The sequence below is a fragment of the Netta rufina genome (genome assembly GCF_964035555.1).
Source record: "Netta rufina genome assembly, chromosome: 3".
NCBI lineage: Eukaryota > Metazoa > Chordata > Aves > Anseriformes > Anatidae > Netta > Netta rufina.
The window spans coordinates 82,460,215-82,473,158 of NC_140125.1; the positions used below are offsets into that span (position 1 = coordinate 82,460,215).

General features: G+C 37.0%; 1 protein-coding gene across 2 annotated transcripts in view; it reads left to right on the forward strand.

Annotated features, from left to right (window-relative positions):
• Window positions 1-12,944, forward strand: part of LAMA2 (laminin subunit alpha 2) — a 388,723-nt gene that overhangs the window by 314,341 nt on the left and 61,438 nt on the right. For both annotated transcript variants that reach the window (XM_084284185.1, XM_084284186.1), the window contains 2 exons: window positions 5,966-6,104; window positions 12,049-12,151. In XM_084284185.1, coding sequence (XP_084140311.1) covers window positions 5,966-6,104; window positions 12,049-12,151 — 242 coding nt within the window. The remainder of the gene's footprint in view (window positions 1-5,965; window positions 6,105-12,048; window positions 12,152-12,944) is intronic.

Consider the following 12,944-nt stretch of genomic DNA (forward strand, 5'->3'; position numbering starts at 1 on the left):
CCTCTGACCTAACGCTAACAGTGCCCACTAAACCATATTCCTAAGCTCTACATCTAAATGTCTTTTAAAGACCTCCAGGGATGGTGACTCCACCACTTCCCTGGGCAGCCTGTTCCATAGATGAATGGATGAATTTGAGCAAATAATGGTCAATTGAACAGAAAGTTCTTCAGATGCATTATGTCATTCAGATTCTAGCCTGAGCCATAATCATGTATCAGGCAATACCTGGTTCTGCTCTACAGAGCACCATGTGAAAATGACATTAAGGTTGACATAGTCATTACATAGCTCCAGTATGATACTGGGCTACTTAAATCTCCATATGATACTTGCACAACAGAATTTTGGGCTTTGAGAGTCATGTTCAGTTTCTTTCCTTCTTGGCTAAGTCTGTGTATTCATTTAAAAAAAAAAAAAAAAGAAAAGAAAAAAAAAAAAGGAAAAAATATGTGTCTGTGTTTCTCTTGTAAGCTGTTTCATATATCTTAGGATGCTTATATACTGTAGTGCCCTCAGATATACTCTTGATTTACACAGCTTGACTTACCATATGTTTATTGCTAGTGTTGATGTGAAAAAAAAAAAAAATTGAACTTTCTCTTACAGGGCCCATTATGTGTTTTCATAAATATTGGTTAAAAGCAAGCAGTATGTTTTTATTTTTAAGGTGACCATTTTGGTAGGAGACACTTGTCATGGTGCTAATTTGTGTACTGTCAGAAATCCTCCATGCTAACAGACCGAAATCCATCTAGTGGTTTCACAACACTGCCCCAAAATGGATAGGTGTGATAGGCAAAAATATTTAAACCTAAGTTCAGAAACTTTGTTTTCCATTCATAACTTTCACATTCCATTATATGAGTTAGAATTGCAGTTCCCTTTGTTTATATGACCACAGCCCTCCCCATAGAAGAATGACACTTTATAATGTGTCATGAATATTATTTCATGGAAAGACCCCCAGAAAAGGCTGTTTTGATTGGGGGCGGGGGGGAGGAGGGGATTTTTGTTGTTGTTTTTCTGCATTTAAAAAGGCAAGTAATAAATAGAAAGTGTAATTTGCAACACTAAGACAGTATCCAAAGATCATGGATAATCTGCATCCCGAACCTGTCCTCAGTATAGTTTCAGGGTTTTATTTTCCCAGAAACACTGCATGAATAAAAAGCTGGGGATTTTGTGTTTTGTTATTGTTGTTGTTTAATGATTGACAGTTTAGCCTGTTGTTGTTGCTTACACCCTATAAAGTTACCTGAGACTTTAATATCCCAAAGACTTGTGAGCAGATGCTTAACACATTTCTTTCTTGCCAGCATCTGTAATTTTGAGGAAAAGGCATGGATTTATCTCTGATAAAGCATCTGATACTTGCAAAATTATTGGCTTCACATATAGTGGTCACAGTACTCTAGATACTCATTCTAATTTATGTTTTGAGGAGTACTTAAAATAATGATATTTGTAGTTTCCTGAGTAAAAAAGGTTTAAGGGTACTGTTTCTAGAAGAAAGCAGCTTTTGTAAATGGAATATGGACTGAACGATTATGACACACATCAGTTTTGTTGTGCACCTCTGGGCTTAAAGACTAGTGTCACACCTAACTACAGTAGATCTAAATCCAAATACAAAATACAATCCAAAACTATCCAAATACCAATAGTTGGCATGGAGGAACTAAGGAAAGAAGCAGATAAAATGTAAATATAAGAGCACTTTGCCTCTTTAACGAAAAGTTGACAAGACAAATTTTGAGGTAGGGGTTTTTAACTGTGTCAACTAGACTTTTTAAGGGTGTGCATATGTGCTTTTGTCTTAACATAGATCTTAGGTAGCTTAGGGTAGTGTTTAAGCCATGTTTACTGTGGTGCAGCAGTATCATGTATACTTCTATCTGGTCCAAACATCACCTTCAGTTTCTCAATATACACAATAAATAATACAGAATAAAATCAAGAACACTTCAAATTATATCTAAAAGCAAATTATTAAAAATTAAAATTTCTAGATTGGTCAGATACATAATTTTAAAGGAGAAAGAAATGCCAAAGTCCTATGTCATCCTGCATCAGGATAAAGTTGTTTAGTTCATGCACTGACATTAAAGTCAAACTTTATAGCAATATGCAGTCTCTCTCTATCTATCTTAGGAATTCAAAAATATATCTATCCTCACAGCTGGCACTTGGGTATCTTTCAGCTAATACTAAATTTGCTGAAAAATACCATTTCATCTTACAAGAGAGATTGAGGGAGAGCTCCTTCTCTCAAATCACCCCCTAAGGCTTCAGATAGCATACTGATTGATGGTGAGGGTGTTCTCTTGAAAGATAGAACATAGAACAGTTCATGAATTTAACCTAGGGAAAAAAATATATATATTTATGTATTTATCTATCCTGTATACAGATAGGTATTAGGACAGGCTTTTCTTCCTTATGCCTAATTGCCTGCTGATGAACAGACATCACTGGTATGTGGAAAATTCAGTTTAGTTCCCTCCTAACCAGAGGGTATATGAACCATGTTTCTAAGCAGTACTTCAGCTACTAGCTAAATAGCTATGGTGGGCTGCACATTTCTCTAACAGAGTATCAAAAAAACTTACTCTAGCCTAGTGAGCTCCATCTGTATTTGAGGAAGGAGATAGATAAATATCTGTCTCTTTTTCTCTGTCAATAAATCTATCTCCCCCTTTCCATCAATAAAAAGTATTTTTTTTAAATGTTAACAGCAAAAGAAGGACCAGAGAAAACAATACTTGGAAGAGGATGGTCACCTCACAAACAGGGACATAGATGAAGCAGAGACATTTAATGCCTTCTTTGCCTCTGTCTTCAACACCAATGATGGGCTCTGGGACCCCAGGTGTCCTGACTTGGAGGACCATGACTGTGATAATGATAAACTTCCAGCCAACCCCGAACGTGTGTGGAACTTGCTGCTCCAGCTGGAAGAACTGGAAGCCTATGGGGCCTGATAGGATTCATCACAGGGCACTCAGAAAGCTGGCTGATGGTATTGTTAGACCTCTCTTAGGTTGTTTTTTTCAAAGGTCTTGGGAATCTGGAGATGTCTCAGTTGACTGGAAGCTAGCAAACATTGTTCCAATTTTCAAGAAAGGCAAAAAAGAATACCCCAGTAATTACAGGCCTGTCAGACTCATTTCAGTGCCTGGTAAAATTATGGACAAAATTATTCTGGGAATTACTGAAAAACAACTGAGGGACAAAGTGGTCATTAGTCATAGCCAACATGGGTTCATGAGGGGAAGGTCCTACTTAACAAACTTAATTTCCTTTTAAGATAAGGTCACCTATCTAGTTGACCATGGAAAGCCTGATGATGTGTTTTTTGGGGGGTATTTCAGTAAAGATTTCAATACTGTTTCTTGCAGTATACTTCTGGATAAAATGTCCAGCATACAGCGAGATAAAAAACATAATAGCATGGGTGAACAATTGGCTGATGGGTCAGGCTCAAAAGGTTATGTTAAATGGGATTATATCAAGTTGGTGGCCAGTCACTAGTAGGGTTCCACAGGGCTCCATTTTAGGGCCAGTTCACTTTAATGGTTTTATAAATTACTTGGACGTTGGATTAAAAGGTGTTTTGAGGAAGTTTGCCATTGATACAAAACTGGGAGGAACTGACTCCATGAGGGTAGAGAGGCTGCCAGACAACTGGGCAATCACCAGCCATATGAAGGTTAGCTAGAGTAAATGTCAGATTCTGCACTTGGAAAGGGGCAATCCTGGCCATACATACAGACTAGGGGTCAAAAGGCTGGAGAGCAGCCCTGCAGAAAGGAATATGAGGATTTTGGCCAATGTCAAGCTGAATCCGAGTCCCCAGTGTTCCTGGGCAGCCAGGAGCATCAACTGTATCCTGGGGTGCCTCAGGCACAGCACTGCTGGCCAGCTGAAGAAAGTGCTTGTCCTGCTCTGTTCAGTGCTGACGTGCCCTCACCTTGAGTACTGTGTGCAGTTTTGGGTGCCACAGTATTAAAAACAAACAAACAAACAAACATAAAACTATTAGAGAGCGTGCAAAGGAGGGCTACAAAGGTGGTGTAGGGTATATGGGTGAAGATGTATGAGAAGCAGATGAGGTCCCTTGGTTTGTTAAGCCCAGAGAGAGCAGAGAAAGCTGAGGGGAGGCCTCATGGCAGCCTGCAGCTCCCTCAGGAGGAGAGTGGAGGGGTGGACACTGAGCTCTGCTCCCTGGTGACAGAGACAGGACACAAGGGTACAGCATGGAGCTGGGGCAGAGGAGGGTCAGGTTGGATATTAGTAAAAGGTTCTTCAATGGAAGAAGATGCTGGGCACTGGAACAGGCTCCCCAGGCAAGTGGTCGTGGCACCGAGCCTGCTAGAGTTCAAGAAGCATTTGGACAAAGCTCTCAGACGTAAGGTCTGATTTTGGGGTGGTCCTGTGGTAGACTTAGGTGGTCCAGGAGTTAGACTTAATGATCCTTGTGGGTTCCTTCCAACTCAGGATATACTATGACTGTATGATTCTATGATTCTAGACTCTTCCAGGAATGATGCAGAGGCAGCCCAAAGGAAATTTATCTCCTTCTGTTATCTATGCATGGAGTCCAGGGAATATACCCTTTGTCCCCTTAGTATTTTATTTTGTATTGTGTAGAAATCATTAAACACTCATTGAAGCAAGTATTCAAACCCAGCTGTCCCGATTCTCCAGAGAATAGATTAGTTATGAGGTTAGGGAATTAATTTCAGTTTCTTCCACGCATTCTGTCTCAATGACTTAAGTATTTTGTATAGGCTGAAGCAGGACTAACCCCTGCCTCCCTGACATTACCATATGCATCAATGTCCAGAGCATTTCCCTGAGAGGCAAAGATCCAAGTTGACATCCATTCTTGTCCAATTCAAGCAGTGAATTGGACCTTTTTACCCTTTTTCAGGGAAAGTAGGATAGGCATTAAGCTATAACATGTTCTGAGAGAGATGTCTTCAAGTGCATTCTGTATGTGCAATACTTCTTTGTAGAAAATATTTGAATATGTCACATGCAGAGAGTGCAAGACAAACGATTTCTCTAGTCTGGTGTCTAAAAATTCCCTTGAAAGTCAGTTAGCTGAGCTCTAACCCCTGCACCAAGAATATTATTTGTTTATAATTATCTTTTAATTTAATTGTAATTATTAAAATGGAGCGTTTCATATAAATGGAACACTCCATTCAATATGAAGTATTATTGGTTATGTTTTTCATTTTGGTAAGCGAAATGAAAACTGAACATTTAGGATTTGTTTTAGATAATGAGATTTCTGTGTTTGGAAGCCAGACCAAGAAAAGGGTGATTCACACAGACTGCTCTAAAATATCCCTATGATGGTGTTCCCCATGTTCAGACAGTTCAAACTTCAGTGAATAGCCTGACTCATCCCATAACCTATAAATCTACATTATGTGTATGTTATCCATTATAGTATATAATCTACTGTATGGTAGATAATAGTAGATAGTAAATTTATATTTATGTTATATATAAGTATTTAGATTTATAAATCTGTATATATAGAGATTTACAGATTTATATATATATATTAAAGAGTATATAATATCTACTATGTATGTATATCTACTAAAGTGTGTGTATATCTGTGTCTATGTAATGTATGTATATAATATCTACTATTTATTAAGCACTGCACTGTCTTATCTCAGTGCCTGATCCATTTTTATTTCACATAACCTCCTTGTTAACAAATGTTATTTTTCTGTGTCTTTTTGCACAGATGAAATATGAATTCTCTTACATATATAATGCCAGAACTCCTGAATTTTCAAGTGTAGTATTGCTCTCTAAAGCAATGTCTTAGAAATAACCTTAGAAATAAAGGCTGTTGGGTTTGAAGAAGTAGGCTACTATATTCTATTGAGCTCTGATAGCAGGTTTAATGATGTGTTTACTTTTTCCATCCCAACAGAATCCTTGCTGAAGCCAAAAACATCTCTTTCAATGCCACACTTGCTTTCAATGCTTATACTAACATCAAGGATAACACGGATGAAGCTGAAAAAGTTGCCAAGGAAGCCAAGGTTCTTGCAAATGAAGCTATACAAGCGGTAAGAAAAATAAGTAAATCTGGAAGTAAATAATAATAATTATAAGAATATTATAGATATATAATATAATATAAATTTTCAGAGGAAACAGAGAACTTTTAAAAATAGGATTCTAAGCTAAAGCCAGCTCTGCTGCCTGAGTCATAATGAGGAGCTTGGCTCCGTAGACCAGAAAACATTCTGAGCATAGCCAGAATTGTTTTTATACCTAATTTTGAAGGAGTTAATGGCTAATTTGTGGAAGCTGGTCAGAGAGCAATTGATGTGCGCTTCACAGGCACACAAAAAATCACCAAGGAAATTACAGTATTATATAAAATAGGCAGACCCTGTATTTGATACAGAAACATACAGGTGAACAGAAGAAACTTGTAGTTAGAACACTTGCATGTGCAAAAAATTAGCTTGCAGAGAGCTACTTCAGTCAAATAGATTGCAAGAACAGTAAAAGCAACAACATGCTGGAAAAGTCTGTATTTTTGAGATGGATAAAGTGATTTAGTTGTTGCACAAATATTTCAATATTTTTAGACAGTTTAGATTGGTAACTTCTGTTTCATACAATACTAATTACTACATGTACATTTCTCTCTTGATGGGAAAAAAAAAAGTCACCTCACATATTAGTGTATGCTGGTTCTCTCAATAGTTATTTGTTTCTCTAGAACTGCTAATTACTCTGCAGAAGTAAATAAGGAGTTCTGGATTATCGTGTTTTTGTTGTTTTTTTTTTTTTCTGTGCATTTACATTTAATACAGATATCTATCCTTTGTTTCTTTCATGATTCACAGTGAATGAAGCAGGCAGCTGTTGTAAGGATTGAGAAGGGAAAAAGAAAAAAAGATACATATAGCAGTCAAGAAAGAAAGCGAGCAATTACAGTTTGACTACAAATGAGTATAAATCAGATGGTGAACTAGCAGATTATACCATGGGGTGAAAGTGGATAGATAGTTTGAAAAGGATAGAGGTGAAGAGATGGACAATATTATGCAAGTGAGTAGCAAGGAGAGACTAAGATACTATTTGGGTGGGGTTTTAAGCATCTCGTCTCTATACATTCATTAGATGAAGCCTGTTTATGTTCTTTGCTGTATATGTGTAACAGGGGTAATAGGTGTCTAGTTGATAAAGAGGAAAATGGAGAGAGCTACTGCCTTTTAAACATAATTGGCTATATAGAGAGATAATCAGTGGTTTACCATCATGCTGCTGCAGAGCGAGGTAGACTTTACACAGTATTTGGTAAACATGTTAGGATTTGGGGCCAAATTGAAAAAAATCGTGAAGTTCAGTCATTGTTTAACCATTCTATTTTTATTTATTTATTTATTTATTCCTTAATGGAAAGAGCCAGATATTTGCTTGTCCTAGTTCAAAAGTTTAACTGCTAAAATCAGTAAATCAGAAAGAGGCTTCTCTTTCTACAAGGAGCTTACTTGTAGCTGAGCTTTAACAGGACAGGAGTGCCCCCATGCTGTCGTGCAGCTCCATGGTTCAAGCACTAGCCTAGAAGGCATCATTTGTGGATTTGAACCCCTTCAGACTAAGCAAGTCCTAGAAACTGTTCCCTCCTTCTCAAGTAGGTGCTCTTTGGGCCAATGTATAGAAGACAGAAATAATCTCTTTCTGCTCCTTCTGGAAGATGGAGCCATATTCTTTTCTTTCTGAAAGTACCTGTGGGTGCCGATCTTTTGTAAAGGACTCTGATCTGCAGAAGCTAGCAGATAACAGAGGAGAGGTCTGAAGTTCACCTGCATCACTGAACCTAGCCTTTCCTAGCAAATGATAGTGTTGGGTCTGTGGAGGGAAGGTTTTCCAACAGTAGCAAGCTGGTGCATAAACTAGAAATGCTAGAACTGGGCTGAGTTTTAAGTTCCACCCTGCAAGTGACTGAAGTAAACAATATATGGGAGCCTCAGTGATATCTCAGAATTTGGGGTTGTTTTTGTTTTTAACAGGAAGATTAGTTTGTTTTTAAATTAAGCTAATGTTGCTAAAGGCAAGAACAACAACAACAAAAAAATGCTTAAAATCCGTCGTGATTACAGGAAGCCTGATAAATGACTGGGAAAAAATGTATTAAAAATATGACAGAAAAATTCCTCCTGAGCTTTTTATGATGGATTTGCTCTCCCCTTTAAAAGAAAAATAAATTTATCACAGATGAGAAATCTCTAGCATTCAGACAGCTTCAATACCCCATTACTTAGCCAAGACAGTAACTGACTGAAGAGTAGAGTCATGTTAACAAACCCAGCTTGTGTCTCTCAGATCAGAACTATAGTTTTAAAACACATCTTGAAGAAGTAATTTTCTTCTTAGTCTTTTTTAGACTAGTAACTGGAACCACAGGTGACATGTTAAGTGTTTAGGGTCCTGCTTGCTTCTTTTCTTCTTACTCCCTTTGTAGTGGCACCCAACATAACTATTGGGGTGCCATTACACTCAGTGTCCTGAGGTGCAATTCATTCATAACATCTTGGTACTTCAGAATTCTCAGCTTCCCCGAGACTTCTCATTCTTTCTCCAAGATTGTGAAAATGAGAGTAGCCTTAGCTCTCATGGAGGTGAAGGCGTCTCAGAATGTAAATGTATGTGAAAAGAAGATCCTTTATTTAAAAAATAAGGCAGAGCTGTTTTAATGGATGTGAATTAGGACAAAAAACAACTTACAATTGTAAAGGTGAATTTAAGTATTTGATCCTCAAAACTGCCCCAGTGGATTTGCATATGTGCTTGGAGCTGTACCTCTTCAAGTGACCAAAACTACTGACATGTCAGCAGGTTTAGGCACCATAATGCCTATTTCATGCTTACATGCATTCATGAAACCTTGGGAAAAAAAAGAATCCCTCCATACTGCAAAAGCCCCAGCAATTCTTTGTCTGATACATGTTCAGACCGTGCCCAGCATGTGCTGAGTCTTCACAGAATGCTGTGGCCATTGCTAATCTAATTCAAATTTGCAGCCTGTAGCCTTATCCCTGTCAATGTGCATTCAGTGATTCGCACAGCCATCCCTGGGAGATCTGGAGGGATCTTCTTCATCCCAAAATAGTTCTGTAATCCACCAGGCTATGTGCTGAACTGAAATAGGAAGAACTTCTCTACTGAAAGGGTTGTTAGACATTGGAACAGGCTGCCCAGGGAAGTGGTGGAGTCACCATCCCTGGAAGTCTTTAAGAGACGTTTAGATGTAGAGCTTAGGGATATGGTTTAGTGGGGACTGTTAGCGTTAGGTCAGAGGTTGGACGCGATGATCCTGAGGTCTCTTCCAACCTAGAAATTCTGTGATTCTGTGAAATCTTACTTCTTCTGCAGAAGGTGGATCATTTGGCAAGAACAGAGTTCAAGAGTCACGGAAGTAGTAGAAAAAGGAAGGCATTTTTTTCCTGAATTCATTCCTTACCCATAATTATTGCTAATTATGGATTTATAGAGCTTTTCAGTAATTTGATACATGTTTTTCTTTTGGTGCTAAACCTTGTTAAAATTATTGCTAACCCAAGGAAAGGAAGAAACAGACCATTAAGGATGATGTATGGTTTCAGTGGCAGCATTTTGTATTATGTTATTATAACAGCACTTATGCCTCTAACCCAAGAATGAGATGGCATTGTTTGAATACATAATGAGATCCCACTCCTGCTACAAGATGCCACAAGCAGTCAAGCTGCACAAAGTTTGTATAGGGCAGGGGGTGTGGAGGGAAGCACAGAGTGAGGAAGTTACTGTCCCCAGTGTATGTACACTCTGGAACAGATAGAATTAGAACTTAGATTCCTGAGACACTGTGGTTTTCCAATTTGTCTTGAACCATGGTAATTTTTTACTTTTTTTTTTTTTTTTTCATTTTTACAGCAGGTGTACCAATTTAGAAAACAATATAAAAATCCCTTAGCTGTCAGTCTTATTAAATCATAAAAAGATTCATCATGACCCAAGCTTGCCGCAAGCTGGGCATAAACTTTACCTCACACTGCCAGAAAATATTTGTTTTTTTCATTATTGACTTCATCATAACTCAACATTCCATGAGCCGGAAGAAAAGCTAGCAAAAAAAGTATGTTTTGCATTCGATTTTTTTGATTAATCCTCCCTTGCAGAATTATTTGAAAATTAATATAAAATAAAGCTTTTAATCAGTACAAGTGTATTTGTCTCTGAAGGGCCTTTATGCTGAAATTTGTTTCTGACTAATTGCCAGCCCGGACCTATTTATTGTCCCTGATTTGATGTTTGATATAAAACTTCTTGTTTTTGCATTGCAAATCTGGCCTTCCAATGTATTTCTATTGACTATAAACTGCTTTAACAGCCAGTCGACCATGCCTAGTAATTTAATAATAACAACAATCATTATTTTTGAAGTCCGTGGGCACATGGACCTAAGTTTTGATGCTAATGGGAAAAAGAATATGTAGTAGTATTATCTGATTTGACAGGTGCATCTGCTACAAAATCTGGCCAACTGTTCTTCCTTCAGGAGCAATCTTTTGCTTAACTGGAAAGTCATTTTTTTGCTGTTGTTTGCTTTTTTCTTTTTTTTTTTTTTCTAGGGTTATATGTGTTTTTCTGTTATCGGTGCTACTTATATTAAGTGATAAAATCTATTTAAAAAAAAAAAAAAAGGTATTGTTGTTTTTTTGATCTTTCAAACATATTTTCTGTTGATATGGGGAAGAATTTATAGTAGGAACAGCTTAATAGTTCAAGTGTGCTTGGCAGTCGTATAGGTCATACTTCATAAAATCACTTAGCCCATGATGAAAGCTGAGAATAAATTCAGATCCCATGACTACAAGGAAGAAGTATGGTAGATGTATCCCAGTGACATGGCCACACATGCCATGAGATATACCTTTACAAAAAAACTTTATTCTGAGTTTTGTGAGTATCCAAAGTGTTCTTTAAGATTTTTAAATGAAAAAAAAAAATAGACAAGTCCCATACATGGTTCTCAACGTTTCATCAAAAAACAGCAAAGATTCAGTAGTATCACCTCTGGGCTTACTCATTATGTAAATAATGAATAGTAATAATAACTGTGTAATTTAATTGACACATATTTTGAGTATATGTATCTGCCCTGGAAAATGAAAAGTAGCTGCTGCTTAATTGCATACTAGTTACAAGGCTATGACCCATGACTAATATAGAATGTTATCTGGCTGTCAAGAGTATTCTCACAGAAATGTACTCAGTATGATGTATGACCTGAGTTCACTCTTACAAACTGAACAGTAAGTGGTTCAGAACCTAGAGCATTTTCTACCAACTGAAAATACTAATCTAATTTAGAAAAATCATACTACCAATTGATCAGTCTCTGCACTGGAGAGAGATGTTTTTTCAAAGCAAAGATCTTTAAATAATATGATATGTAGAAGGATGGTTATTTAGTAATAAAACTCTTTCAGATTAACTGCAGTTTACCTTTTTAAACTCGATTTCCTTTGTAGCATCTTTACTATACTGACCTAGCAATTACAGTTCTTGTATTTAACCATGAAGACAGCTCTGTTCTCTGAGAATATGGAACATCAGATCCAGTCTGGCTTCTAAAGGTATTGTAGCAGCTCTTAGGGAGAAATACTGTAGCTGGAGGAAGAAATATGTTTTAAGTTGAAAGATTTGTTTGTTATGGACAAAGTTCTGTTCCTAGAGCAAATCTCTTTCTGTAATGATATAAACATTTTCTCTTCTTATCGTAGTCATCACTGGTATTCCAAAGGAGAACTGGCTTCTTCTAAAAACAAAAGAAAATGAATTAAAGGAAATTATTTTTTAGTCTTTTGAAGACCAGTGTAATGACAATGGGATATGATTCAGAACACACTGAAGTTCATTTGAATTTAGAACATTCACTTAGATGGTTTTCCTGTATCTTTTATTACTTGAGACTTTCCTGTATCTGTGACACTGCTTGTTTGTCTGCAGACATCTGGTCCTCAAGGATCGTTGAAGGATGACGCCAAGAGCTCTCTTCAGAAAAGCTTCAGGGTCCTTAATGATGCCAAGAGGCTAGAAAATGATGTTAAAGGTATGTGCAGTATGTGGCATTCAGGTCCATTAAATACTAGAAAAACTTTATGAGTCTGTTTTACTTCCAGCATGAATAAGCCATGTCAGAAGAAAAAAAAAATATTTCTAGTTCAGTATCTGTTTTTAAATTGAACAATGTATTAATGAAAAATATTCTATTTTGGGTCCAGGCATATTACAGGGATGCTTGTCCTCTTCTGGGATGGGAAGGCTGGAAAATCTAGAACCTTAGTCTTCTCTTGATGATTACAGTAAGGTTGAGAGTAAGTGGGAATGAGAGAGGTATGAAAATACAGGTTTTGATTTAGTAAATGCTCTAGCAGAAAATTAGTACAAAATCCAGCACAACATTACATTTTTCTTCCTATTAATACAGAATTAGGGTTTAAAATACCTGTTAATGCAGAATTAGGGTTTAAAATACCTGTTAATGCAGAATTAGGGTTTACAATACCAACCAGAGATAGCACATTTCTTTAGGATGCTTATGGGGTTGTGACAGAAAAGGGAAGTGTGGGGATGCAGGATGAAGATGTTTGCCAAATAGGATAATGGGAGGGAATTGCTAAGTATTTTCTTCAAAAACAAAATTAAAACATTTCTCTGGACAAAACAGATGAGTTTTCATACACAAACACACAATATTTCTTCATTCCTAAGGTTTAAGTATGTGGCTAAATGCAGCTCAAATTATAAAGTTTGTAGATCTCAAACCAAGTACTTCAATTTGGTGCAAATAAAACATCTTTATTTTTCTGCACTTTTTTCATAAATACTGTTTGGTGAGACAT